This window comes from Procambarus clarkii, chromosome 4, assembly GCF_040958095.1.
Source record: "Procambarus clarkii isolate CNS0578487 chromosome 4, FALCON_Pclarkii_2.0, whole genome shotgun sequence".
NCBI classification, from domain to species: Eukaryota; Metazoa; Arthropoda; class Malacostraca; order Decapoda; family Cambaridae; genus Procambarus; species Procambarus clarkii.
Genome location: NC_091153.1, coordinates 3,503,932 through 3,531,284, shown reverse-complemented (window position 1 = coordinate 3,531,284; position 27,353 = coordinate 3,503,932). Strand labels below are relative to the sequence as shown.

The following is a 27,353-nucleotide window of genomic DNA, read 5'->3' as shown; positions in this document are numbered from 1 at the left end:
TAATCGACTGAGCTACGACAGCGTCTGGGATCCTCTCGGACGTAGGTTCGAACCCTCGTCACGGCCTTTGTGGATTTGTTCATTTGATGCATCACGCTATTGTGATTTCTGTGTGTAAATCTACGTTGTTTATTGCAGACAATCTCAAACCTAGGACGACTAAATTGTTTATTATTTGAATTTTGTAATCAATCGGCTTCATTTTTCAACATGAAATTTATCTATTTTATTTTTTGTATATACTAGGTAATACAGCCCGAGACTCAAGAAACAAGAAATGTAAATATGCCAAGCCTTATATAGCATTGTCCGATAGCTGGAGACAATCTTCCCGGTTGATGAGTGGTGGTGGTTTTGGCTGTCACTGATAACATCATGACAGCCATCGTCCGCCCTCTGGAACACCGTATCTACTCCTGGTTGATCGCCAACACCACCAGACCAACCAACGACACCCACTTCCCCGGCCCCCAGCCCACAGGAGCCGTCGAGGTCGACTGGCTGCAGGGAATCGACCTTCCGCTCCAGGATGTATCTCTAGGCACAACCACTCTCCTGGCATTGGTGACATGCTTCCAAGGCACAGGAAGACTCCTCCGTTCCACGAATTCTTTGACTGAGAAGTGGAATGCTACGTTCCACGATGTCGTCGTTGTTAACACCTTCAAGACGTTTTTGGGACTCGCCCTCCTGTTGGTGTCAGTGCCGTTGGTGCTTCCTATTACATGCATCTTTTGGGGGTGTTCCTGTTGCGTCAGTCTCCTCTATACCCTCAAGTTTGGATCGTGCGTCACGAAGGTCGAAGGAATGGATAACATGTGGGGCGTCGAATCTCAAGAAAGTCGACCATTTATCACAATCTCAATCGTACTGTCCGGCGTTCCGAACCTCGATAAAATCACTCGACACATCCAAACAATGATCATGGACAAGAAAGACTCCAAGGGAGAATATAAATACAAAAAATTTCGACAGGTCTTTTCTCAGACTTACGGCTACAACTCGTGGACCAACGTCGAGGACTTCAAGATAGAGAACCACGTGCGGGTGATCAACTTGCGCAAGCTGTACTCATCAGAGGCTGACTCGGGGAACACTTCGCATCAAGCCGAATCCCATAGCGCTGACGCGGCTCCGGCAGGTCCCACTCCAGCCACCAATGTTGACGACGATGAGTTGGTACTTCGATACTTGAATGAGGAGGGCGAGGCGGCACTCCCCCCCGACCGTCCACCCTGGGAGATGATCCTGCTCGCCAGAGAAGATAACAGGTACGCTGCCAATTTTACCCCCCTAAAATTACCACAGTATAGTAATTGTACTTTAATTTACTGAGGAGGTGAGGGAATCGCTGGTGGCTTCTCTCACCGCTTCCCTATGTAAACACGTGTCCAAGGGGGCGTTCACCTGTTTAGATACTAGGTAACACAACGCTATAATCAAGCATTACGTAGCCTGGACATTCGACCAGCAATCATAAAAGCAGAGCCTCGATGAGCACAGTTTATACTAGGTGTGGGGTTGACATACGGGGTGTGTTTGGAGTTGACATACGGGGTGTGTGTTTGGAGTTGACATACAGGGTGTCACGGCAGGTACAACGCTGTGGTCCGCCTCCACCACGCCATCGCCGATGGAGTGTCGTTGATTCGTCTGTGGATGGAAGCGCTGGTGGACACTCCCCTTCAACCACCCCGCGTCGGCCCACCTCCCCCCAGCACCATCGTCAGGTAGGTCCTCTCCGCCTGGCACTATTAAATACTGGATCTCCTCCTCTTGCCAATTCAGACAAAGAAACAGAAAGCTACAAGTAAAATATTAAGAACATAAGAACAAAGGTAACTGCAGAAGGCCTATTGGCCCATACGAGGCAGCTCCTATTCTATAACCACCCAATCCCACTCATATACTTGTCCAACCCGCGCTTGAAACAATCGAGAGACACCACCTCCACCACGTTACGCGGCAATTGGTTCCACAAATCAACAACCCTGTTACTGAACCAGTATTTACCCAAGTCTTTCCTAAATCTAAACTTATCCAATTTATACCCATTGTTTCGTGTTCTGTCTTGTGTTGATATTTTTAATACCCTATTAATATCCCCCTGTTATGTTCATTCATCCACTTGTAAACCTCTATCATGTCACCCCTAACTCTTCGCCTATCCAGTGAATGCAACTTAAGCTTTGTTAATCTCTCTTCATATGAAAGATTTCTAATTTGGGGAATTAACTTAGTCATCCTACGTTGGACACGTTCAAGTGAATTTATATCCATTCTATAATACGGCGACCAAAACTGAACTGCATAATCTAAATGGGGCCTAACCAGAGCAAGATATAGCTTAAGAACCACACCAGGTGTCTTGTTACTAACGCTTCGATTAATAAATCCCAGTGTCCTATTCGCCTTATTACGAACATTCATGCATTGATCCTTTTGTTTTAAATTCTTACTAATCATAACTCCCAGATCCCTTTTGCAATCCGACTTCGCAATCTCAACACCATCTAGCTCGTATCTTGTAACTCTATCATCATTACCTAGCCTCAGAACTTTACATTTATCAGCATTAAACTGCATTTGCCAATCCTTTGACCATTTCAAAACCCTATCTAGATCAACTTGAAGTGATAGCGAGTCGTCCTCCGAATTAATTTCCCTACCGATTTTCGTATCATCGGCAAATTTGCAAATGTTGCTACTCAAACCTAAATCTAAATCATTTATATATATTATAAACAACAGAGGTCCCAGGACAGAGCCCTGACTTTTCGTATCATCGGCAAATTTGCAAATGTTGCTACTCAAACCTGAATCTAAATCATTTATATATATTATAAACAACAGAGGTCCCAGGATAGGCCCTGACCTATTGTGCTGGACTTCGTCTCCCTGTGCCGTTTGTTGCAGTTGGCTAGGCCTTCTGAATCTCTAGAAGTCGAGTGTGCATTGAGATATCTCTTTCGATGGTCTGGTACATTTCCTTCACTGGTGGCCCACAGGAGTATGGTGCCAAGCATAGAGAGATAGGTTCCAGGTACATCAAAACAACTAGGGATCCAAGGCTGCTAGTTTCATTTTTTCCATCACCACAGCGTGGCAGTCCAGAGGGGAAACACCATCAAACTATCCATTATTATTTTGTATAAGTAACCTTTCCTATTTAGCATACTGAAGCATTACATAAACAATAATGGAAAATTAGCGTGTGTTTTGTAAATTATCATAATCTGCGTTCTCCACATTCTTGCCGTAACTTCTCGTGTACATTATCTTATATTTCAAGATAAAAGGTTTTTCCCAATAGGAATTCTGATCGATAACCGACTCAGCACTTCCAAAATAATTCAAAGTCAAAACCAAGACACGTTAACTCTGACCAATTGCTTCCCGGTAAAAATATTGGTAACAGATACAGACCAATTATTATACCGAATAGTTGTACATCTAGACAATGTCATTCAAGTGTGCTTGGTAATGTTGGGTGTCAGAGCGGCCTTGATGGTGTGGTCGGCGCTGGTGCTGCCTCTGGGACTGCTGAAGGTGGTGGCCAACTTCGACTACAACAGCCTCCACGGTCGCCCCCTCTCCGGCAGGAAGGTAAACATTCTTCTGTAGATTAGTGTTGTAAAGTCAGCCTTTTCTCTACTCTGCCTCCGGGTAAACAGTTTTAAGAATTTTTTTAAATCGATTAAGATTAATTGTTAGATGGTCAAATGCGTTAGGGACTGTTATCGCGACAGTATGGACTAGGGCTAGATTCACGAAGAAGTTACGCATACACTTTACGAACCTGTACATCTTTTCTCAATCTCTGGCGGCTTTGTTTACAATTATTAAGCAGTTAATGAGCTCCGAAGCACCAGGAGGCTGTTTATAACAATAACAACAGTTGATTGGGAAGTTTTCATCCTGGTAAACTCTTTAATAAATGTAACCAAAGCCATCAAAGATTGAGGAAAGATGTACACGTTCGTAAGTACTTGCGTAACTGCTTCGTGAATCTGGCCCCTGAACCTGACCATGCGGCTCGTCTGCTCCAGGTGATGGCAGCGTCGAGAGCCATGCCGCTGGCGATGCTGAAGAAGGTGAAGTTGGCCGCCCACGCCACCGTCAACGACGTCCTCATGACCTGCCTGGCTGCCGCCCTCTCCAAACACTTCTCCCGCAGGTACGGAACCAGAGTTTCAGGGAGCACCCCTACAGGAAAACCAACCACTTGGGCTGGACGGTAGAGCGACGGTCTCGCGCCACGCAGGTCGCCGTTCAACCCTCGTCCCATCTCAAATCCTTATCCTGACCGATTGATTGATTGATGAAGATTAAGCCACCCAAGAGGTGGCACGGGCATGAATAGAACATAAGAACATAAGAACAAAGGTAACTGCAGAAGGCCTATTGGCCCATACGAGGCAGCTCCTATTCTATAACCACCCAATCCCACTCATATACTTGTCCAACCCGTGCTTGAAACAATCGAGGGACCCCACCTCCACAATGTTACGCGGCAATTGGTTCCACAAATCAACAACCCTGTTACTGAACCAGTATTTACCCAAGTCTTTCCTAAATCTAAACTTATCCAATTTATATCCATTATTTCGTGTTCTGTCCTGTGTTGATACTTTTAATACCCTATTAATATCCCCCCGGTTATGTCCATTCATCCACTTGTAAACCTCTATCATGTCACCCCTAACTCTTCGCCTTTCCAGTGAATGCAACTTAAGCTTTGTTAATCTTTCTTCATATGAAAGATTTCTAATTTGGGGAATTAACTTAGTCATCCTACGCTGGACACGTTCAAGTGAATTTATATCCATTCTATAATATGGCGACCAAAACTGAACTGCATAATCTAAATGGGGCCTAACTAGAGCAAGATATAGCTTGAGAACCACACCAGGTGTCTTGTTACTAACGCTGCGATTAATAAATCCAAGTGTCCGATTTGCCTTATTACGAACATTTATGCATTGATCCTTTTGTTTTAAATTCTTACTAATCATAACTCCCAGATCCCTTTCGCAATCCGACTTCGCAATCACAACACCATCTAGCTCGTATCTTGTAACTCTATCATCATTACCTAACCTCAGAACTTTACATTTATCAGCATTAAACTGCATCTGCCAATCCTTTGACCATTTCAAAACCCTATCTAGATCAACTTGAAGTGATAGTGAGTCCTCCTCCGAATTAATTTCCCTACCGATTTTCGTATCATCGGCAAATTTGCAAATGTTGCTACTCAAACCTGAATCTAAATCATTTATATATATTATAAACAACAGAGGTCCCAGGACAGAGCCTTGAGGCACTCCACTTACAACATTTTCCCACTCTGACTTGATTCCATTTATACTAACTCTCTGTTTCCTTTGGTATAGCCATGCCCTAATCCAGCTTAATAAGAACATAAGAACAAAGGTAACTGCAGAAGGCCTATTGGCCCATTGCATAAATGTTCGTAATAAGGCAAATCGGACACTTGGATTTATTAATCGCAGCGTTAGTAACAAGACACCTGGTGTGGTTCTCAAGCTATATCTTGCTCTAGTTAACATAAGAACATAAGAACATAAGAACAAAGGTAACTGCAGAAGGCCTATTGGCCCATACGAGGCAGCTCCTATTCTATAACCACCCAATCCCACTCATATACTTGTCCAACCCGCGCTTGAAACAATCGAGGGACCCCACCTCCACCACGTTACGCGGCAATTGGTTCCACAAATCTACAACCCTGTTACTGAACCAGTATTTACCCAAGTCTTTCCTAAATCTAAACTTCTCCAATTTATACCCATTGTTTCGTGTTCTGTCCTGTGTTGATACTTTTAATACCCTATTAATATCCCCCTTGTTATGTCCAACAAGGTTATGTTATCCCCCCCCTTGTTATGTTATCCCCGTGCTTGAAACAATCGAGGGACCCCACCTCCACAATGTTACGCGGCAATTGGTTCCACAAATCAACAACCCTGTTACTGAACCAGTGTTTACCCAAGTCTTTCCTAAATCTAAACTTATCCAATTTATATCCATTGTTTCGTGTTCTGTCCTGTGTTGATACTTTTAATACCCTATTAATATCCCCCCGGTTATGTCCATTCATCCACTTGTAAACCTACCCGTGCCCGTCCAACCCGTGCTTGAAACAATCGAGGGACCCCACCTCCACAATGTTACGCGGCAATTGGTTCCACAAATCAACAACCCTGTTACTGAACCAGTATTTACCCAAGTCTTTCCTAAATCTAAACTTATCCAATTTATATCCATTGTTTCGTGTTCTGTCCTGTGTTGATACTTTTAATACCCTATTAATACCCACTTGTAAACCTCTATCATGTCGCCCCTAACTCTTCGCCTTTCCAGTGAATGCAACTTAAGCTTTGTTAATCTTTCTTCATATGAAAGATTTCTAATTTGGGGAATTAACTTAGTCATCCTACGCTGGACACGTTCAAGTGAATTTATATCCATTCTATAATATGGCGACCAAAACTGAACTGCATAATCTAAATGGGGCCAAACTAGAGCAAGATATAGCTTGAGAACCACACCAGGTGTCTTGTTACTAACGCTGCGATTAATAAATCCAAGTGTCCGATTTGCCTTATTACGAACATTTATGCATTGATCCTTATGTTTTAAATTCTTACTAATCATAACTCCCAGATCCCTTTCGCAATCCGACTTCGCAATCACAACACCATATAAGAACATAAGAACATAAGAACAAAGGTAACTGCAGAAGGCCTATTGGCCCATACGAGGCAGCTCCTATTCTATAACCACCCAATCCCACTCATATACTTGTCCATATGATTTGGCCCCATTTAGGCCCCATTTAGATTATGCAGTTCAGTTTTGGTCGCCATATTATAGAATGGATATAAATTCACTTGAACGTGTCCAGCGTAGGATGACTAAGTTAATTCCCCAAATTAGAAATCTTTCATATGAAGAAAGATTAACAAAGCTTAAGTTGCATTCACTGGAAAGGCGAAGAGTTAGGGGTGACATGATAGAGGTTTACAAGTGGATGAATGTACATAACCGGGGGGATATTAATAGGGTATTAAAAGTATCAACACAGGACAGAACACGAAACAATGGATATAAATTGGATAAGTTTAGATTTAGGAAAGACTTGGGTAAATACTGGTTCAGTAACAGGGTTGTTGATTTGTGGAACCAATTGCCGCGTAACATTGTGGAGGTGGGGTCCCTCGATTGTTTCAAGCACGGGTTGGACAAGTATATGAGTGGGATTGGGTGGTTATAGAATAGGAGCTGCCTCGTATGGGCCAATAGGCCTTCTGCAGTTACCTTTGTTCTTATGTTCTTATGTTCTTATGTTCTTATGTTCATACGAGGCAGCTCCTATTCTATAACCACCCAATCCCACTCATATACTTGTCCAACCCGTGCTTGAAACAATCGAGGGACCCCACCTCCACAATGTTACGCGGCAATTGGTTCCACAAATCAACAACCCTGTTACTGAACCAGTATTTACCCAAGTCTTTCCTAAATCTAAACTTATCCAATTTATATCCATTGTTTCGTGTTCTGTCCTGTGTTGATACTTTTAATACCCTATTAATATCCCCCCGGTTATGTCCATTCATCCACTTGTAAACCTCTATCATGTCACCCCTAACTCTTCGCCTTTCCAGTGAATGCAACTTAAGCTTTGTTAATCTTTCTTCATATGAAAGATTTCTAATTTGGGGAATTAACTTAGTCATCCTACGCTGAACACGTTCAAGTGAATTTATATCCATTCTATAATATGGCGACCAAAACTGAACTGCATAATCTAAATGGGGCCTAACTAGAGCAAGATATAGCTTGAGAACCACACCAGGTGTCTTGTTACTAACGCTGCGATTAATAAATCCAAGTGTCCGATTTGCCTTATTACGAACATTTATGCATTGATCCTTTTGTTTTAAATTCTTACTAATCATAACTCCCAGATCCCTTTCGCAATCCGACTTCGCAATCACAACACCATCTAGCTCGTATCTTGTAACTCTATCATCATTACCTAACCTCAGAACTTTACATTTATCAGCATTAAACTGCATCTGCCAATCCTTTGACCATTTCAAAACCCTATCTAGATCAACTTGAAGTGATAGTGAGTCCTCCTCCGAATTAATTTCCCTACCGATTTTCGTATCATCGGCAAATTTGCAAATGTTGCTACTCAAACCTGAATCTAAATCATTTATATATATTATAAACAACAGAGGTCCCAGGACAGAGCCTTGAGGCACTCCACTTACAACATTTTCCCACTCTGACTTGATTCCATTTATACTAACTCTCTGTTTCCTTTGGTATAGCCATGCCCTAATCCAGCTTAATATAGCACCCCCAATACCATGAGACTCTATTTTTTTAATCAGTCTTTCATGTGGCACTGTATCAAAACATAAGAACATAAGAACAAAGGTAACTGCAGAAGGCCTATTGGCCCATACGAGGCAGCTCCTATTCTATAACCACCCAATCCCACTCATATACTTGTCCAACCCGTGCTTGAAGCTTTGCTAAAGTCAAGGTATACAACATCGCAATCCTTACCACTATCAACTGCCTCAACAATGCTAGAATAAAAAGATAACAAATTTGTTAAACATGAACGGCCATTTATAAAACCATGTTGCGACTCAATTATTAATTTATGCTTTTCAAGATGAAGACGAATTTTATTTGCTATTATAGATTCGAGTAACTTTCCCACAATAGACGTTAGGCTAATTGGTCGATAGTTAGACGCAAGTGATCTATCTCCTTTCTATATAGCACCCCCAATACCATGAGACTCTATTTTTTTAATCAGTCTTTCATGTGGCACTGTATCAAAAGCTTTGCTAAAGTCAAGGTATACAACATCGCAATCCTTACCACTATCAACTGCCTCAACAATGCTAGAATAAAAAGATAACAAATTTGTTAAACATGAACGGCCATTTATAAAACCATGTTGCGACTCAATTATTAATTTATGTTTTTCAAGATGAAGACGAATTTTATTTGCTATTATAGATTCGAGTAACTTTCCCACAATAGACGTTAGGCTAATTGGTCGATAGTTAGACGCAAGTGATCTATCTCCTTTCTTAAAAACTGGTATCACATTAGCAACTTTCCAAAACTCTGGCACTCTGCCTGACTCTATTGATTTATTAAATATGGTTGACAGTGGGTCACAAAGCTCCTCTTTGCATTCTTTAAGCACCCTGGCAAACACTTCATCCGGCCCTGGGGATTTGTTTGGTTTGAGTTTTACTATTTGTTTAAGAACATCCTCCCTGGTAACTGCTAAACTCGTCAACCTGTCCTCGTCCCCACCCACATAGACTTGTTCGGCGGAAGGCATATTGTTAAGTTCCTCTTTAGTAAATACAGATACAAAATATTTATTAAAAATACTACTCATCTCTTCATCACTATCTGTTATTTGACCTGTCTCAGTTTTTAATGGACCTATCCTTTCCCTAGTCTTAGTACGATATAACTGAAAAAACCCTTTAGGATTTGTCTTTGCTTGCCCTGCTATGCGAACTTCATAGTTTCTTTTTGCTTTCCTTATCTCTTTTTTAACATTTCTAACCAGTTGTACGAATTCCTGTTCTAAAGTGACCTCCCCATTTTTAATCCTTTTGTACCAAGCTCTCTTTCTACCTATAAGGTTCTTCAAATTCTTTGTTATCCACTTTGGGTCATTAGTATTCGATCTATTCAATTTGTATGGTATACTACGTTCCTGTGCTTTGTTTAGAATATTCTTAAATAAGTTATATATTGAATCCACATCGAAATCCCCATTTAAGTCACCTATCGCTGGGTTCATGTCTCGCTCCAAGACCGGCCCACACCCCATACCCAAGACTTTCCAATCAATTTGACCCAAAAAATTTCTTAGGCTATTAAAATCAGCTTTTCGAAAATCTGGCACTTTAACAGAATTTTCTCCTACTGGTCTATTCCATTCTATGCTAAATCTGATTTCTTTGTGATCACTGCTCCCTAGCTCACTCCCTATTTCGATGTCATTAATTTGCGTTTCCCTGTTTGTTAACACTAAATCTAAAATATTATTTTCCCGTGTTGGTTCCTTAATGTGTTGCGTAAGAAATAGCCCGTAAGTGGTGGCCCTTTTGAGCCATTACCAGTATAAAAAGATGACACTGGAGATGTATGGAGGCGCAACTGCACCCTGCGTGACGGGAGATGTCTCCCGGACCAAATGGTGACCAAATGGTGTATCCTGACCCACCTTCCCAGTGTTATATAGTCGCAATGACTTGGCGCTTTCTCCTGATAGTTCCCTTCCACGTGACTCCGTGAAGTGGATGCCTCTACAAGGAGGGAGTAGAGGCATCCACTTCATCCAAGAGCCTAGTGGTTCTTGGAAATTCATCCTCAGTCAACCAAATTAGGGTACACGCTTTGCGTGCTAATGGCTTTGCAAGAATGTATTACTCACCCGCCACCATATTTGCCTCGGGTAAACATTGCATCATCTTGTATATGAATAAATAAATGACATTTAAAAACTAAAAAAAAAAGTAAGTTGTCCGAAATTTTAAAATAAATCTAAAAAAATATTGCTAAAATACTTTCTTATGGCACTGAACAATGTAGTTGATTATAAAAAAAAAAATCGTACTAGCCCCTTGAACACTGAGCTGCAAGAAAATGCTGAGAGAACTAAACTCAACTACACTTAAAAAAAAATAGAGAAGGGAAAGAGGATACATGACCCCGACATATAAAATTCTCAGAGGCATTGACTAAAGAGGACAAAAACGAAATGTTTAGTATAAACAGGATGAAAATTAGCAACTCAGATGACCCGTAGCATCCAGACAATGAAGTTATATATGAAGCGAGTGTGTAAAGAGTAACTGCACAGGGCGACCGGGGATTAAATGACGGAGCCCAGGAGCTGAATGCCGTCCAGCAAGCGAGTACCGTTCTCATACTCCTGACGTGAATGAGAAACGCACCTCTGCCATAGTTGTAAGTGCTGAAACGTCCGCAGGTCAGAGGACGTGCCGAAGGTGACGGCCGCGATCCCAGTCAGTCTGCACGGTGGGCGGCAGCCTAGTGCGCTCACCAACTGCTTCTCCGTCGCCACCGTCAACCTCCCGGCTGGCCGAGCCCTCACCCCCACCGCTAGGCTGGCAGCCACTAAGGTACGTGCAGGTGTTGTGAAGCTAGGTTATGAGGTTGTGGCGGTGCTGTGCCACCAGTTGATGAGGCACGTTGACATTCTCGTATATGGGGAATGGATGAAATCATTCAAGATGAAGGGACGACGACGTTTCGGTCCGTCCTGGACCATCCATTCTCAAGTTGATGGAGAATGGTCCGACTTGATGCATCGACTTGGAAATGGTCCAGGACGGACCGAAACGTCGTCGTCCCTTCACCTTCTAGTGTGTGGTCTGGTCAACATACTTCAGCCACGTTATTGTGACTCCTCGCCTGCAAATCATTCAAAAGCTTCTGGTGCCTAAAAGTAGCGGTACTCAACCTGAATCTGGGTTATACTGTCTGGTGGACGTTCTGTGTCATTCCACATACACGGATGGCAGACCTTAACGAGTAACTTTTAATACTGGTATTTTCAATCTTTTATGTCTGAGTGAGATATTTTGTCAGACCTTATGTCCTCTTTATCAAATACAATGTCATTTCTATCGTATATAATGTCATCTCCATCATATACAATGTCATATCCATTATATACAATGTCTTTTCCATCAAACACTATGTCCTATCATACACAATGTCCTCTTCAAATACCATGCCCACCAAATTCACTCCATACGTATTAATGATCAAGAAATCACTACACATGACATCCCAACAATCAGCTCAAGGTCAACGCTGTACCGACGAAGGTAAGGTTGGCACCTTTCCCTTAAAGTCCCAACCTTAATAAAGGATAAGATACCTTATCATTAAAGATGGCACCATCAGGATAAAGCACTAAGCCATTAGAGGGGTTACTACTCCAGCATAAGAACTCCCCGTTGAGGTTCGCCCTTGAACTTGCAGAAGGTGCTGGACGGGATGAAGCGAGACCCGACCCTGGAGGCGGTGTTCTGGGTGGTGAGGGTGATCAGTCAGGTCCTCCCAGCCCGCGTGGCCCAGCTCCTGGTCTCCGGCAAGGGGGTGACCCTCGCAGCCAGCAACGTTCCAGGTTAGTGTCTCTACTTGTCCATATATTATTACTATTTTGTTTCATATGCTCGGTCAATGTCCAGGGGCTAGATTCACGAAGCAGTTACGCAAGCACTTACGAACCTGTACATCTTGTCACAATCTTTGGCGGCTTTGTTTACAATTATTAAGCAGTTAATGAGCTCCGAAGCACCAGGAGGCTGTTTATAACAATAACAGTTGATTGGCAAGTTTTCGTGCTTGTAAACTGTTTAATAAATGTAACCAAAGCCGTCAAAGATTGAGGAAAGGTGTACACGTTCGTAAATACTTGCGTAACTGCTTCGTGAATCTGGGTCCAGGGCCTCGTCAGTATTACATGGATTTCGATAGCATTTCGACATTGCATGTTTGAATGGCAGCAGCATGACCAGTAAAGCTATTGTTGTTGGCGGGCCAGAGACTCCACGCAGCCATCACAGTCTGGCTAAGTCGGGGACTTCCTGCGGAAGCTTGTCCCGTTCCTTCATTTCTCATATTGATATAATGTTAACTCATAGACCCCGGATGTTGGCTCGGGGTTCTATCTCCTCCAGTAGTCCTTCATCTCATTGTTTATTATTCTACATCTGGCATCGTATCCCTCACTCCAATTAGTTTTTTATTGTGTAGATTAGATTAGGATTCTGATATTTCACTCCTTGTTCTTTCCAGATTATATATTTTGAATGCCGTGAGGTTGATGGTTTCAGTACTCTAAAGGCTTTATCAGCCCTTTGGATATTTCTTGCTTGGGTATGTCAGCCATCTTGAATATAATTTACAATTATCAAGGGCACAATCAAGCAACAATTGTGTTAAAATGACTAGCAAACAATTTCATTCCAGAGATTCAATATAGCACACAGAAATCACAATAGCGTGATGCATCAAATGAACAAATCCACAAGAGTTGTGACCATGTCGTAGCTCAGTCGATTAAGGCAGCGTCTGGGATGCTCTCGGACGCAGGTTCGAATCCTCGTCACGGCCCCTTGTGGGTTTGTTCATGCAATATAAGTTATCTTAATTGAAAGGTCCAAATATTCGTAAGTGCTTGCGTAACCGCTTCGTGAATCTGACCTCAGTTCACCAAGGAATATTCCCCTGAAACGAATGTACTTATAACAACCATTCGGTCAAACGTACAAAAATGCACTGTTGCCGCCTATAATGTTCACCTTATGTACTATATTAATTTGTAGAGGTAATGATAAATAAAGTAAATAACTAAATGTAAATATTTTTTTAAGCCTGGTATAACACAAGTATACACTATTTAAGCCTAAGATATCAGATTTTTTTAAGCCTAGGATTGCTTGGACAATAACTTTTTAGTAGTTATTTTTTTAATTTATTAAGACTTTTGAGCTAATTCCGTAATACAAAACGTGAACATTTTGGGGTCCAACAGTGTAATTTTTGTACGTTTGACTAAATAGTTGTTATAAGTACTATCATAACTGATTAATTCACCTAGTTGTGTTTGCGGGGGTTGAGTTTTGCTCTTTCTGCCCGCCTCTCAACTGTTTACTATTTTTTCCCCCCCATACCACACACATACACCCCCCCCCCCAGGATGCAGCCCGTGACAGCTGACTAACTCCCAGGTACCTATTTACTGCTAGGTAACAGGGGCATTCAGGGTGAAAGACACTTTGCCCATTTGTTTCTGCCTCGTGCGGGAATCGAACCCGCGCCACAGAATTACGAGTCCTGCGCGCTATCCACCAGGCTACGAGGCCCCAAATGGGCCTTTTTGGGGCTGAATTAATTATTAAGTTAATGGGCTGAATACAGTACGTTTACGAATTGATTACACCAGAACTATTGAGTCACACTGTACCACCGTAAGCTTCCATAAGAATTGTAATGTATAATTGCCTTGTAAAACTTATGTATATGTGATTTATATTATATTTTCTTAAATAAAGATAAAAAAAAATAAGAACCCTAATGATCTGTTCTTCTCCCTTCCTCACGTTGTATGATGTTATTGTTATAGATTCAGCTACTCGGAACAAGTTCCAAGTAGCACGGGCTATGGTGAGCCCGTAACTTACCTGGCACAGGAGCGGGGCAAGTAGCACGGGCTATGGTGAGCCCGTAACTTACCTGGCACAGGAGCGGGGCAAGTAGCACGGGCTATGGTGAGCCCGTAACTTACCTGGCACAGGAGCGGGGCAAGTAGCACGGGCTATGGTGAGCCCGTAACTTACCTGGCACAGGAGCGGGGCAAGTAGCACGGGCTATAGTGAGCCCGTAACTTACCTGGCACAGGAGCGGGGCAAGTAGCACGGGCTATGGTGAGCCCGTAACTTACCTGGCACAGGAGCGGGGCACGTTATATTCTTTCTCCCTTTCTATATATAGAGAGAGAGCACCATTCCTTTCTACCGTCCCATCCCAAATTCTTATCCTGACCCCTTCCCAGTGCTATATTGTCGTGATGGCTTGGCGCTCTTCCCTGATATTTCCCCCCCTCCACTGTTCGCCTAATCTAATCATGTATTATTCTTGTCTCTAATCGTGTATTATTCTTGTCTCTAATCGTATATTTTTTCGTCTCTAATCGTGTATTATACTTGTCTGTAATCCTCTTCCCTGGCTCTGATAATCGCTCTCACTTCACACTCAGCAGCACTCCCTCCCTCCGGCAGGTCCCCAGCAGGAGGTCTCTGTGTGGGGCGACACAGTCGAGGATCTGCTCTTCTGGGTGCCCAATCGTGCCCCCGTGGGAGTGGGCGTGTCCTTCGCCAGCTACATGGGCGTGGTCAGGGTGGGTGTCAACGTTGATGACGCCCTCATCCACTCACGCCAGGAGGTGAGAAGGGAGAGAGAGAGAAAGAAACAGAGAGAGACAGAGAGGGGAGAAAGACAGAGAGAGAGAGAGAGAGAGAGAGCGAAACATTAATAATATAAGAATGACTGCTTGCTGTCCATGACCACGATGAACCCAACGAAGAACATGGCAAGTCTCCTGGAGCAGAACTCTGGACACTCATGTTAATTTATGGGGCTGGCTGGGGGTCCTGTTCCCCTCCCTATTACGAAGAGTTAAGTAGGTGGCGGTAGATACGCATGAGTTACAATGGTGCATGAGTTACAATGGTGCATGAGTTACAATGGTGTATAAGTGACTTGCTTAAAATGTTAAGGTAGGAATTATACCAGGGTTGTGTAAGTACCTCTTGGTTGTTTAGCACATACACTGACGAGGTCAAGACGGGGTCAAGAGGAGGTCAAGACGGGGTCATGGGAGGTCAGGAAGTCAGGGTTCAGAGTATAAGATGAAGGTGTGGTTCTGGTGTTCACATTGCTGCTAAGTTATGATCCTGAGCGTTCAAGAAATATTGTTATTCTCAACATTACTGTTTATAATGTTTCAGTGTTTACAAGTGGAGTGTTATGACACAGGGCGCAGATGTTGGAGCTGTAACTCTGTGTCTCTTTATTTCCTGGCGAGGTAGGCCCAGGTGCTGCTGCAGGACATGGAGGACGAGCTCCACACCCTCTACCACTACCTCCTGCTGGAGGAGTAGCTCCACACACCCCTGTTGGAGGAGGACCTCTACAGACACCTGTTGGAGGAGCAGCTCCACAGACACCTGTTGGAGGAGGACCTCCACAGACACCCCTGTTGGAGGAGGACCTCCACAGACACCTGTTGAAGGAGCAGCTCCACTGTGAACACTGGTACACTGTGAACACTGTGAACACTGGTACACTGTGAACACTGGTACACTGTGAACACTGGTACACTGTGAACACTGGTACACTGTGAACACTGTGAACACTGTGAACACTGGTACACTGTGAACACTGGTACACTGTGAACACTGGTACACTGTGAACACTGGTACACTGTGAACACTGGTACACTGTGAACACTGGTACACTGTGAACACTGTGAACACTGGTACACTGTGAACACTGTGAACACTGGTACACTGTGAACACTGGTACACTGTGAACACTGGTACACTGTGAACACTGGCACACTGTAAACACTGGTACACTGTGAACACTGGTACACTGTAAACACTGTGAACACTGGTACACTGTGAACACTGGTACACTGTAAACACTGTGAACACTGGTACACTGTGAACACTGGTACACTGTGAACACTGGTACACTGTGAACACTGGTACACTGTGAACACTGGTACACTGTGAACACTGTGAACACTGGTACACTGTGAACACTGGTACACTGTGAACACTGGTACACTGTGAACACTGGTACACTGTGAACACTGGTACACTGGTACACTGTGAACACTGTGAACACTGGTACACTGTGAACACTGGTACACTGTGAACACTGGTACACTGTGAACACTGGTACACTGTGAACACTGTGAACACTGTGAACACTGGCACACTGTGAACACTGGTACACTGTGAACACTGGCACACTGTGAACACTGGTACACTGTAAACACTGGTACACTGTAAACACTGTGAACACTGGTACACTGTGAACACTGGTACACTGTAAACACTGTGAACACTGGTACACTGTGAACACTGTGAACACTGGTACACTGTGAACACTGGTACACTGTAAACACTGTGAACACTGTGAACACTGGTACACTGTGAACACTGGTACACTGTGAACACTGGTACACTGTGAACACTGGTACACTGTGAACACTGGTACACTGTGAACACTGGCACACTGTGAACACTGGTACACTGTGAACACTGGTACACTGTGAACACTGGTACACTGTAAACACTGGTACACTGTGAACACTGGTACACTGTGAACACTGGTACACTGTGAACACTGGTACACTGTGAACACTGGTACACTGTGAACACTGGTACACTGTAAACACTGTGAACACTGGTACACTGTGAACACTGGTACACTGTGAACACTGGTACACTGTGAACACTGGTACACTGTGAACACTGGTACACTGTGAACACTGGTACACTGTGAACACTGGTACACTGTGAACACTGGTACACTGTAAACACTGTGAACACTGGTACACTGTGAACACTGGTACACTGTGAACACTGGTACACTGTAAACACTGTGAACACTGGTACACTGTAAACACTGTGAACACTGGTACACTGTGAACACTGGTACACTGTAAACACTGTGAACACTGGTACACTGTGAACACTGGTACACTGTGAACACTGGTACACTGTGAACACTGGTACACTGTGAACACTGGTACACTGTGAACACTGGTACACTGTAAACACTGTGAACACTGGTACACTGTGAACACTGGTACACTGTAAACACTGTGAACACTGGTACACTGTAAACACTGTGAACACTTGTACACTGTGAACACTGGTACACTGTGAACACTGGTACACTGTGAACACTGGTACACTGTGAACACTGGTACACTGTAAACACTGTGAACACTGGTACACTGTAAACACTGTGAACACTGGTACACTGTGAACACTGGTACACTGTAAACACTGTGAACACTGGTACACTGTGAACACTGGTACACTGTGAACACTGGTACACTGTGAACACTGGTACACTGTAAACACTGTGAACACTGGTACACTGTAAACACTGTGAACACTGGTACACTGTGAACACTGGTACACTGTGAACACTGGTACACTGTGAACACTGGCACACTGTGAACACTGGTACACTGTGAACACTGGTACACTGTGAACACTGGTACACTGTGAACACTGGTACACTGTGAACACTGGTACACTGTGAACACTGGTACACTGTGAACACTGGTACACTGTGAACACTGGTACACTGTGAACACTGGTACACTGTGAACACTGGCACACTGTGAACACTGGTACACTGTGAACACTGTGAACACTGGTACACTGTGAACACTGGTACACTGTGAACACTGGTACACTGTGAACACTGGTACACTGTGAACACTGGTACACTGTGAACACTGGTACACTGTGAACACTGGTACACTGTGAACACTGGCACACTGTGAACACTGGTACACTGTGAACACTGTGAACACTGGTACACTGTGAACACTGGTACACTGTGAACACTGGTACACTGTGAACACTGGTACACTGTGAACACTGGTACACTGTGAACACTGGTACACTGTGAACACTGGCACACTGTGAACACTGGTACACTGTGAACACTGGTACACTGTGAACACTGGCACACTGGTACACTGTGAACACTGGTACACTGTGAACACTGGCACACTGTGAACACTGGCACACTGTGAACACTGGTACACTGTGAACACTGGTACACTGTGAACACTGTGAACACTGGTACACTGTGAACACTGGTACACTGTGAACACTGGTACACTGTGAACACTGGTACACTGTAAACACTGGTACACTGTGAACACTGGTACACTGTGAACACTGGTACACTGTGAACACTGGTACACTGTGAACACTGGTACACTGTGAACACTGGTACACTGTGAACACTGGTACACTGTGAACACTGTGAACACTGGTACACTGTGAACACTGGTGCACTGTGAACACTGGTACACTGTGAACACTGGTACACTGTGAACACTGGTACACTGTGAACACTGTGAACACTGGTACACTGTGAACACTGGTACACTGTGAACACTGGTACACTGTGAACACTGGTACACTGTGAACACTGTGAACACTGGTACACTGTGAACACTGGTACACTGTGAACACTGTGAACACTGGCACACTGTGAACACTGGTACACTGTGAACACTGGTACACTGTGAACACTGGTACACTGTGAACACTGGTACACTGTGAACACTGGTACACTGTGAACACTGGCACACTGTGAACACTGTGAACACTGGTACACTGTGAACACTGGTCCTCCGTCAAGCCAGCCGCCCATTCATCAAACAATTTAGCTATCCAGCCAGTCAACCAGTCAGTCAACCATTCAACCAGTCAGTCAACTATTCAACCAGTCAGTCAACTATTCAACCAGTCAGTCAACTATTCAACCAGTCAGTCAACCATTCAACCAGTCAGTCAACCATTCAACCAGTCAGTCAACCAGTCAGTCAACCACCTAGTTTAATAACCCGCAGTCACCCAGCCACCCAGTTGGTTTGGGTTTTTACCCTAAAAAAATCTTTATCGAAAAATAAGAAAATTGTACATGAACTAATTATTACTGATGAAGTCCACGCTGAACTGTTTTTGTACCTTACTAGCAAGAACGGTCAAAATAAACAAGAAAACTCTAGAAGAAATGTATGAAGTTCTTGTAGAAGACAAACACAAACCCCTAAGATTTTGTCTTCAGAAATATCAAAGGAAAATTAGGGAGAAGATTACGTGATGACGACAAAGAAATTTAGGGTCTTCAAAGTACTAAATGAGTACTTTGTACTTTACTACAGATGAACTTGATATATTACCTGTAGATGGAGATTATGACAAATGAACACATCCACAAGGGCCGTGACGAGGATTCGAACCTACGTCCGAGAGGATCCTAGACGCTGCCTTAATCGACTGAGCGACTCGTCACGGCCCTTGTGGATATGTTCATTTGATGCAGCACGCTATTGTGATTTCAGTGTGTAGAGAAGGTGACTTTTGACTAGTAGTTACCAGAGAGGAAGCTACTCAACAATGTTGTTGTTGTTGTTTTAGATTCAGCTACTCGGAACAAAAAGTTCCAAGTAGCACGGGCTATGGTGAGCCCGGCCCGTCCACGCATACAAAGATCCAAGCTCGTTAATCCAGCCGCCAAAACTCCCCCTGTTTATAAATGAAATGCGGTTTACACACAGCCCGTCCTCTAAACAAAGACTCAAAGTCCATTCCATCCACCCGCCAAACCCCCTGTTTATGGATGAAAAACGGTTTACACACCACTCACAACTGATGACGTCCGAACACTTCCGGAACAAGTGCTTCGCTCACGTCCTCTATTCGAACTACAATTCTATAAATGCTTCACCCACGTACTTCAAATACAAATAATTGCCAACAGAACCTAAACACCTAACCTAACCTACGTCTAACTATACATAGAATTTGTATGTGCTGTATAATATTAATTTATATATGAGAACAACCCAATTTTTAATATACAGTATGTTAAAATTGATGAGTGCGTCTGGGGAGGACGGCCGCTGCTTTAACCAGCCTAGTGTGAGGACGGGTTGGGTGAGCCCGTAGTAGGACGTACCTGGCACAGGAACAGGGAGTGTAACTTACTAAAGAAATGTAGAGCAATTAAAGCCCCAAAAAGTATTTCAGGGCCAAAGTATTTGCCAGAGTGCTTACAGAATGTAAAGAGCAGCTTAGTGAACCCTTGTCGTGTATATTACTGGCTTACTGCTTTCTCCTCGTAGTTACCTGGTCTTGCATATTTAATAAATTATTAGAGTCGAGAAGAGCACCATATTCGTGGAGGCTTGCAAATGTAGTGCCGATTTTTAAGAAGATGGATCACTTGCATCGAACTATCGACCCAAACACAAGAGTCATTCAGTTACAAGTCATTCGGTTCTTGAAGAAAGAACAATGAAAGTTTATAGACCCCGCAAGCGTAGCTGATGAAAGTCTTGATGGCTGGACCTCACACACTACGGTCAGTTCCAGAAACTGACAGAGAGATGTGTGCCGCCTGTTAGTGATGGGACTCACCCAAGATCATGGAAGGGAAGGGAACTATCAGATGGAAAGCGCCAAACCATTACGACTATATAGCACTGGGAAAGGATAAGGATTTGGGATAGGACGGGGGGGGGGGGAAGGAATGGTGTCCAACAATTTGGACGGTCGGGGATTGAACGCCGCCCTGCATGAAGCGAGACCGTCGCTCTACCGTCCAGCCCAAGTGGTTGGACTATCATGGAGAGCCTCGTGGCTGCTGGATGTGTCGCCACTACGTCTAGACTTTCCCGCCAAAAGTGACGCGTCAGTTCTGGAAAGCATGCAGGAGTTGATGTGGTATTAAACTGCTACATCCGGGAAGGCTCAATGAATGTAGCGCCCTGCTCAAAGCGAGTGGACAAGATAAAGCCAATTAGCAACATCGTTCGTGAACATCAAGTCCCACATCCATAGGGTTGGACGTGATCCGTTGCCTTAAACGAGAACAAGGCTGTTCTTCTCAAGGTCAACATGAGTGTTAAATGTCAACCAGAAAATACGGAGGTAGTGACAGGAGGCGGATTCTCCGGTGCTACAGATACGATGTCAATAAGGAGATTATAGTGTTGATGAAATCATGAGGATGATGATGCTACTCCATTTTCACGAGAGAGTAAAGCGAGGCAAGGAAAGGACGCCGGTCTTCTGCAGAGACAAAGATGTCAGTGCTGTCTCTGGTACACTTCATTGCCACAAAAGCAGCTGAAATGTGGACGATCTCTGGAACGGCACAAAAACGGTAATATTATCCAGTACGTGTAGTGTCAGAGCCTGACACTACCTGTGAGGGATAACCTGCTCAGTTGCCACGCACTAAAAAAAGTGTGATGCAACTACCCTTTAGTGACTGTGAACTCTCACTGTAAAAGAACCAATCACTCTTTATCAAAGTAGCTGTGACTGAGAACTTGCGCTGATTGAACAGCTAGTGTCACTGATTTCACACCTGAGCAGCCAACCGTCGATTATATAGGCTCCGACTTTTTGGTAAAGCCAAAAGGGATCTGGAGATGCGGCCACCAGGCAGAGATGCCCCGGAACTTCGCAAGCCAACTCCCAGGCAAGAGATGCCCCGGAACTTCACACTACACACTCTAGGCTACTGATAGACAAGGTGTAAATAGAGATCCTTCCTCTCCCATCGACACCTCGCCCTGGAGGGAGTCAGGTTGTCTGACAGATTGTCCGGGGCTTATGACATGTGCATGCGAATGGAAATGAGGGTCAGCCCGATACTCTTAGTTTAAAAGGAACCTTAGGTGAACTTGCGCCTGTGGATGAGATCCCATTGATTAAGCTAGACACACCACACGGATGTAAAATCAACGTCTACTGCAGCCTCAAGATGATTGACAAAAGTTTTCAACATAAATTTAAAATTAAAAACTGATTTGTGACAAAAATAATTCACTATGCCGTACATGTATAATGCAAATGTTTACCTGTTAATTACAGAGGCTGGGTACACACATCTATGTGAGCATAGCCTAGTTTCTCTACTTTCTCTGAGAGGATATTGATCCGGATATTTTCTACAGAAGGTCTGATGTAACACACACAAGGAGCAACGGTTTCAAGCTCAACAAGCCACACTGTGGGACTGAGAACAGGAGATGCTTTTTCACCCATAGGGTTATTAACCTATAGAACCGCCTACCCACTGAAGCCGTAACTGCCAAAACTGTGTTGAGTTTTAAAATATACCTGGAAAAATTCATCAAGGCAAATGTGGGACCTTCGACAAGTCGCCGGCTTCCTGTCCTCATCGAGGCCACTATGGTTAGTGGCCCTCAGGTAAATCAGGAATTGATCGAGTGGTTATCTTGAGATGATTTTGATTTCGGGGCTTAGCGTCCCCGCGGCCCGGTCCTCGACCAGGCCTCCTTTTTGTTACACACCTCCAGGAAGCAGCCTGTAGCAGCTAACTAACTCCCAGGTACCTATTTACTGCTAGGTGAAGGTATTTACTGCTAGGGTTGGAATGTGATCTGCTTTATCCAATGATTTGATGAATTTATATTGTTACTATAGATGCGTATGGCATTATCAAGAGGCACCAAGCCGGGAAGACTATGTTAGGACCATCGGAGTCGAGGAGGATTCAAAAGGCGCAACATAATTAAGATGCCAATACGGGAAAGCTACCACGAAGCAACTGGATAAAATATAGAAATGTTGTGTGCAGGAAAAAAACAAACGTTTTGTACTATTCGAATTCTGATGGGCATAAATTTAACCTGTATTTGGTCTAAATAGGCCAAATTAGGTCTAACATACCTAAATATTTTAATTATAATTTAGCATATATGCAGCTCACGAATTCTACGTGCAAGGAAGCGTAAAGTTTAGTTAACTTTATTTTTAAAGCCCACCACAAATCAATAGTAAAAAAAAATTAAATTTTTTTGCGTGGAACTGCAAATAGACCATATTTTGTACGTCCACAGCAGCTATAGATAGCATCATTTTTGGGAGACTTTAGCCTACTGAGACAAGGCAATCACCTCTATTCAATAGCCTCGTAGATTCAAATATTCAAATCCAACAGTTTGTTTATGTCAACAAATCTGTCGTTAACGGTCGCTAGAGCTGTGCCTATACATTATTATACAACTAAACTAATGCCATCGTGTCTTTTAAAATACGTGTCAATAAGCTGTGTTGATGTTTATTATATCCTTTATTGCTGTGTAGTTCTAGAAAGTGTCTGAACCAAATTCGAATCCTCATATTAACGGTTTTCTTTATTGTACCGAAATTCAAAAGTGATTTTTATATTCATTATATTTTGATTTAACATTCTATTTGTGTTTTATTTACCTCGAATTTGCCGAACGGGGAAAATATGAACGTGATCAATTTTGCATTTCTGGGTCCAAAAGATGCTGGTATGTTAATTGAAACTTCATTTTGAGTTATTATTATATATATATATATATATATATATATATATATATATATATATATATATATATATATATATATATATATATATATATATATATATATATATATATATCGATTCTAAGCCTTTCGTGAGGCTTAAAATCAATATTTGAATTAGTCATGTATTGTTGTGGAGATAATAGGTCCGTAACCTTCAGTTTGGCAGTCAACCAACCGGTCACTCAAGCAGTCAGTCAACCAACCGGTCACTCAAGCAGTCAGTCAAGCAGTCAGTCAACCAGCCGGTAACTCAAGCAGTCAGTCAACCAGCCAGTCACTCAAGCAGTCAGCCAACCAGCTTTCCATTAAGTCCCACAACCATAGAGTGTCTGAGTCGGCTGTCAGCCATCAAGTCACCCAGCCTATCAGCAAACTAGCCAGTCACCCAGGCTATCAAATAGCTAGCCAGTCAGCCAATCTATGAACAAACTAGCCAGTTACACAGTCTATAAAATCATATTAATTTGTCAGTGAAGTAGCCATTCGATTAATTTCAACCAGTCACCGAAATCGGCCTTCCACTCACCAAATTTTTGGGTTCAGTTCCCGAGCCTATTACATTTCTATTGCATACAATGTACCAGCTAATAATATTCCACTATGTGTGTACCGTGAAATACAAGTATCGTCCATCACCTAAAGGAATAACGACAATCCCATAAGCATGTTTTGGATACTTGGCTAAGATTCCTGACAGCACATCATTATGAATGAAGTACTTACTCATTTCTTGGACTCCATTAATGGTGTTATCTCTGAATTCCGCGATTTTTTCACATTCCATTATATAATGACGCAAATTATGCGAATAGTTCTGCTGACAGAGTTTACATTTAGTCAAATCTACATCAGCAGATGTTACAAACTCCCAGAGGTACTTGTAGCCGAGCCTAAGCCTAGCAGTGGTAACATCTAGAAGTCTGCTAACATTATTGGATGACCCATAGACGTGCGGGTCTGCCTGCATAATTGAATGATAGATGGAGGAACTGGTGTGAATTTCACTTTGCCTCAAGTCTACGAGATTTTGTTGATGTTCCCGGAATATTACTGCCCTCAGGCTGCTCAAAGGCAGGCCAAGATGGTAATCAATTCCCTCTTTATGAGCAAAAGTCTTGGCCAACTCATCAGTTCTATCATGCATTCGGAGACCAATATGAGAAGGAATCCACAGGAGACAGACTCTGACTCCATCATTATTTCATTATATCTGTGTCTAGCTTCAGACGTGTCTAGCACGTCACAGTTAAGCCTTGGGGAGCTGAAGGCAGTCAAGGATGACAAGGAGTCACTTACAATTAGCGTGTCAACTTTGGACTCATATACGCGCTCGAGTGCAAGGATTATGGCAACCAATTCTGTTTGAAGAGTGGAGGCCCAGTTACATAGACGCGCTCCACACTCATGGGAGAAGGAACCATCTCTCCCTGTCACAACAACTGCACTTCCAGCTGCACCATAGGACTGATGCAAGGATCCATCAGTGTAAATAATCTGGGAAAGGCAGCGCTCTCTGACCAAAACATCAATTTGGCTTAAGGCATTGTACTTTGCTACTTGTCGAAGCAAAGCTTGTTCTTTAATCAGCTTCTTGGGTGGGGAAAGGGTAGGGGGGGAACAGTAATTTGGAAAGGGGTGATCTCCCATGGGGTAGGAAAGTGTTGTTGTTGTCTCTCTTGGTAGAGGTGATGATTATTATACATTCTGAGCACAGTGGCGGTTTTGGTAATCCATTTGGAAGGATGCTGACCTTCAAGAAAGAAGGCTTGGAGGGCTTCAGTGCAGGGGTTAGGGGTGCCACTTTTTTGGTGGCTTATTCATCAATCAATCAAGTAAGTGAATGTATGTGTGTGTGTGTGTGTGTGTGTGTGTGTGTGTGTGTTTACTAGTTGTGTTTACTAGTTGTGTTTTTGCGGGGGTTGAGCTTTGCTCTTTCGGCCCGCCTCTCAACTGTCAATCAACTGTTTACTAACTACTTTTTTTTTTTTCCCCACACACCACACACACACACACACCCCAGGAAGCAGCCCGTGACAGCTGACTAACTCCCAGGTACCTATTTACTGCTAGGTAACAGGGGCACTTAGGGTGAAAGAAACTTTGCCCATTTGTTTCTGCCTCGTGCGGGAATCGAACCCGCGCCACAGAATTACGAATCCTGCGCGCTATCCACCAGGCTACGAGGCCCCCTCGTAGTGTGTATGTGTGTATGTATGTGTGTGTGTGTGTGTGTGTGTATGTGTGTGTGTGTGTGTGTGTGTGTGTGTGTGTGTATGTGTGTGTTTACTAGTTGTGTTTTTTACGGGGGTTGAGCTTTGCTCTTTCGGCCCGCCTCTAAACTGTCAATCAACTTGTTTACTAACTACTTTTTTTTTTTTTTTTTTTTTTTTCCACACCACACACACACACCCCAGGAAGCAGCCCGTGACAGCTGACTAACTCCCAGGTACCTATTTACTGCTAGGTAACAGGGGCATTTAGGGTGAAAGAAACTTTGCCCATTTGTTTCTGCCTCGTGCGGGAATCGAACCCGCGCCACAGAATTACGAATCCTGCGCGCAATCCACCAGGCTACGAGGCCCCTTTTCCAAGAGGCCCCTTGTGTGTGTGTGTGTGTGTGTGTGTGTGTGTGTGTGTGTGTGTACTCACCTAATTGTGCTTGCGGGGGTTGAGCTCTGGCTCTTTGGTCCCGCCTCTCAACCGTCAATCAACAGGTGTACAGATTCCTGAGCCTATCGGGCTCTATCATATCTACACTTCAAACTGTGTATGGAGTCAGCCTCCACCACCTCACTTCCTAATGCATTCCATTTGTCAACCACTCTGACACTAAAAAAGTTCCTTCTAATATCTCTGTGGCTCATTTGGGCACTGTGTGTGTGTGTGTGTGTGTGTGTACTCACCTATATGTACTCACCTATATGTGCTTGCAGGATCGAGCATTGACTCTTGGATCCCGCCTTTCGAGCATCGGTTGTTTACAGCAATGACTCCTGTCCCATTTCCCTATCATACCTGGTTTTAAAATTATGAATAGTATTTGCTTCCACAACCTGTTCCTGAAGTGCATTCCATTTCCCCACTACTCTCACGCTAAAAGAAAACTTCCTTACATCTCTGTGACTCATCTGAGTTTCAAGCTTCCATCCATGTCCTCTCGTTCTGTTACTATTCCGTGTGAACATTTCGTCTATGTCCACTCTGTCAATTCCTCTGAGTATCTTATACGTTCCTATCATGTCCCCCCTCTCCCTTCTTCTTTCTAGTGTCGTAAGGCACAGTTCCCTCAGGCGCTCTTCATACCCCATCCCTCGTAGCTCTGGGACGAGTCTCGTTGCAAACCTCTGAACCTTTTCCAGTTTCATTATATGCTTCTTCAGATGGGGACTCCATGATGAGGCGGCATACTCTAAGACTGGCCTTACGTAGGCAGTGTAAAGCGCCCTAAATGCCTCCTTACTTAGGTTTCTGAATGATGTTCTAACTTTTGCCAGTGTAGAGTACGCTGCTGTCGTTATCCTATTA

The 27,353-nt window shown here is 43.5% G+C and overlaps 1 protein-coding gene across 1 annotated transcript; it reads left to right on the top strand.

Annotated features, from left to right (window-relative positions):
• The first annotated feature begins 251 nt into the window (after window positions 1-251).
• On the top strand, window positions 252-15,913 carry LOC123748782 (uncharacterized). Its single transcript, XM_069332405.1, has 8 exons — window positions 252-1,271; window positions 1,596-1,730; window positions 3,498-3,606; window positions 4,050-4,177; window positions 11,078-11,231; window positions 12,100-12,244; window positions 14,904-15,067; window positions 15,714-15,913. The coding sequence occupies exons 1-8, from the start codon at window positions 376-378 to the stop codon at window positions 15,783-15,785; spliced, it is 1,803 nt and encodes a 600-aa protein (XP_069188506.1). The 5' UTR covers window positions 252-375; the 3' UTR covers window positions 15,786-15,913.
• The last annotated feature ends 11,440 nt before the right edge of the window (window positions 15,914-27,353 follow it).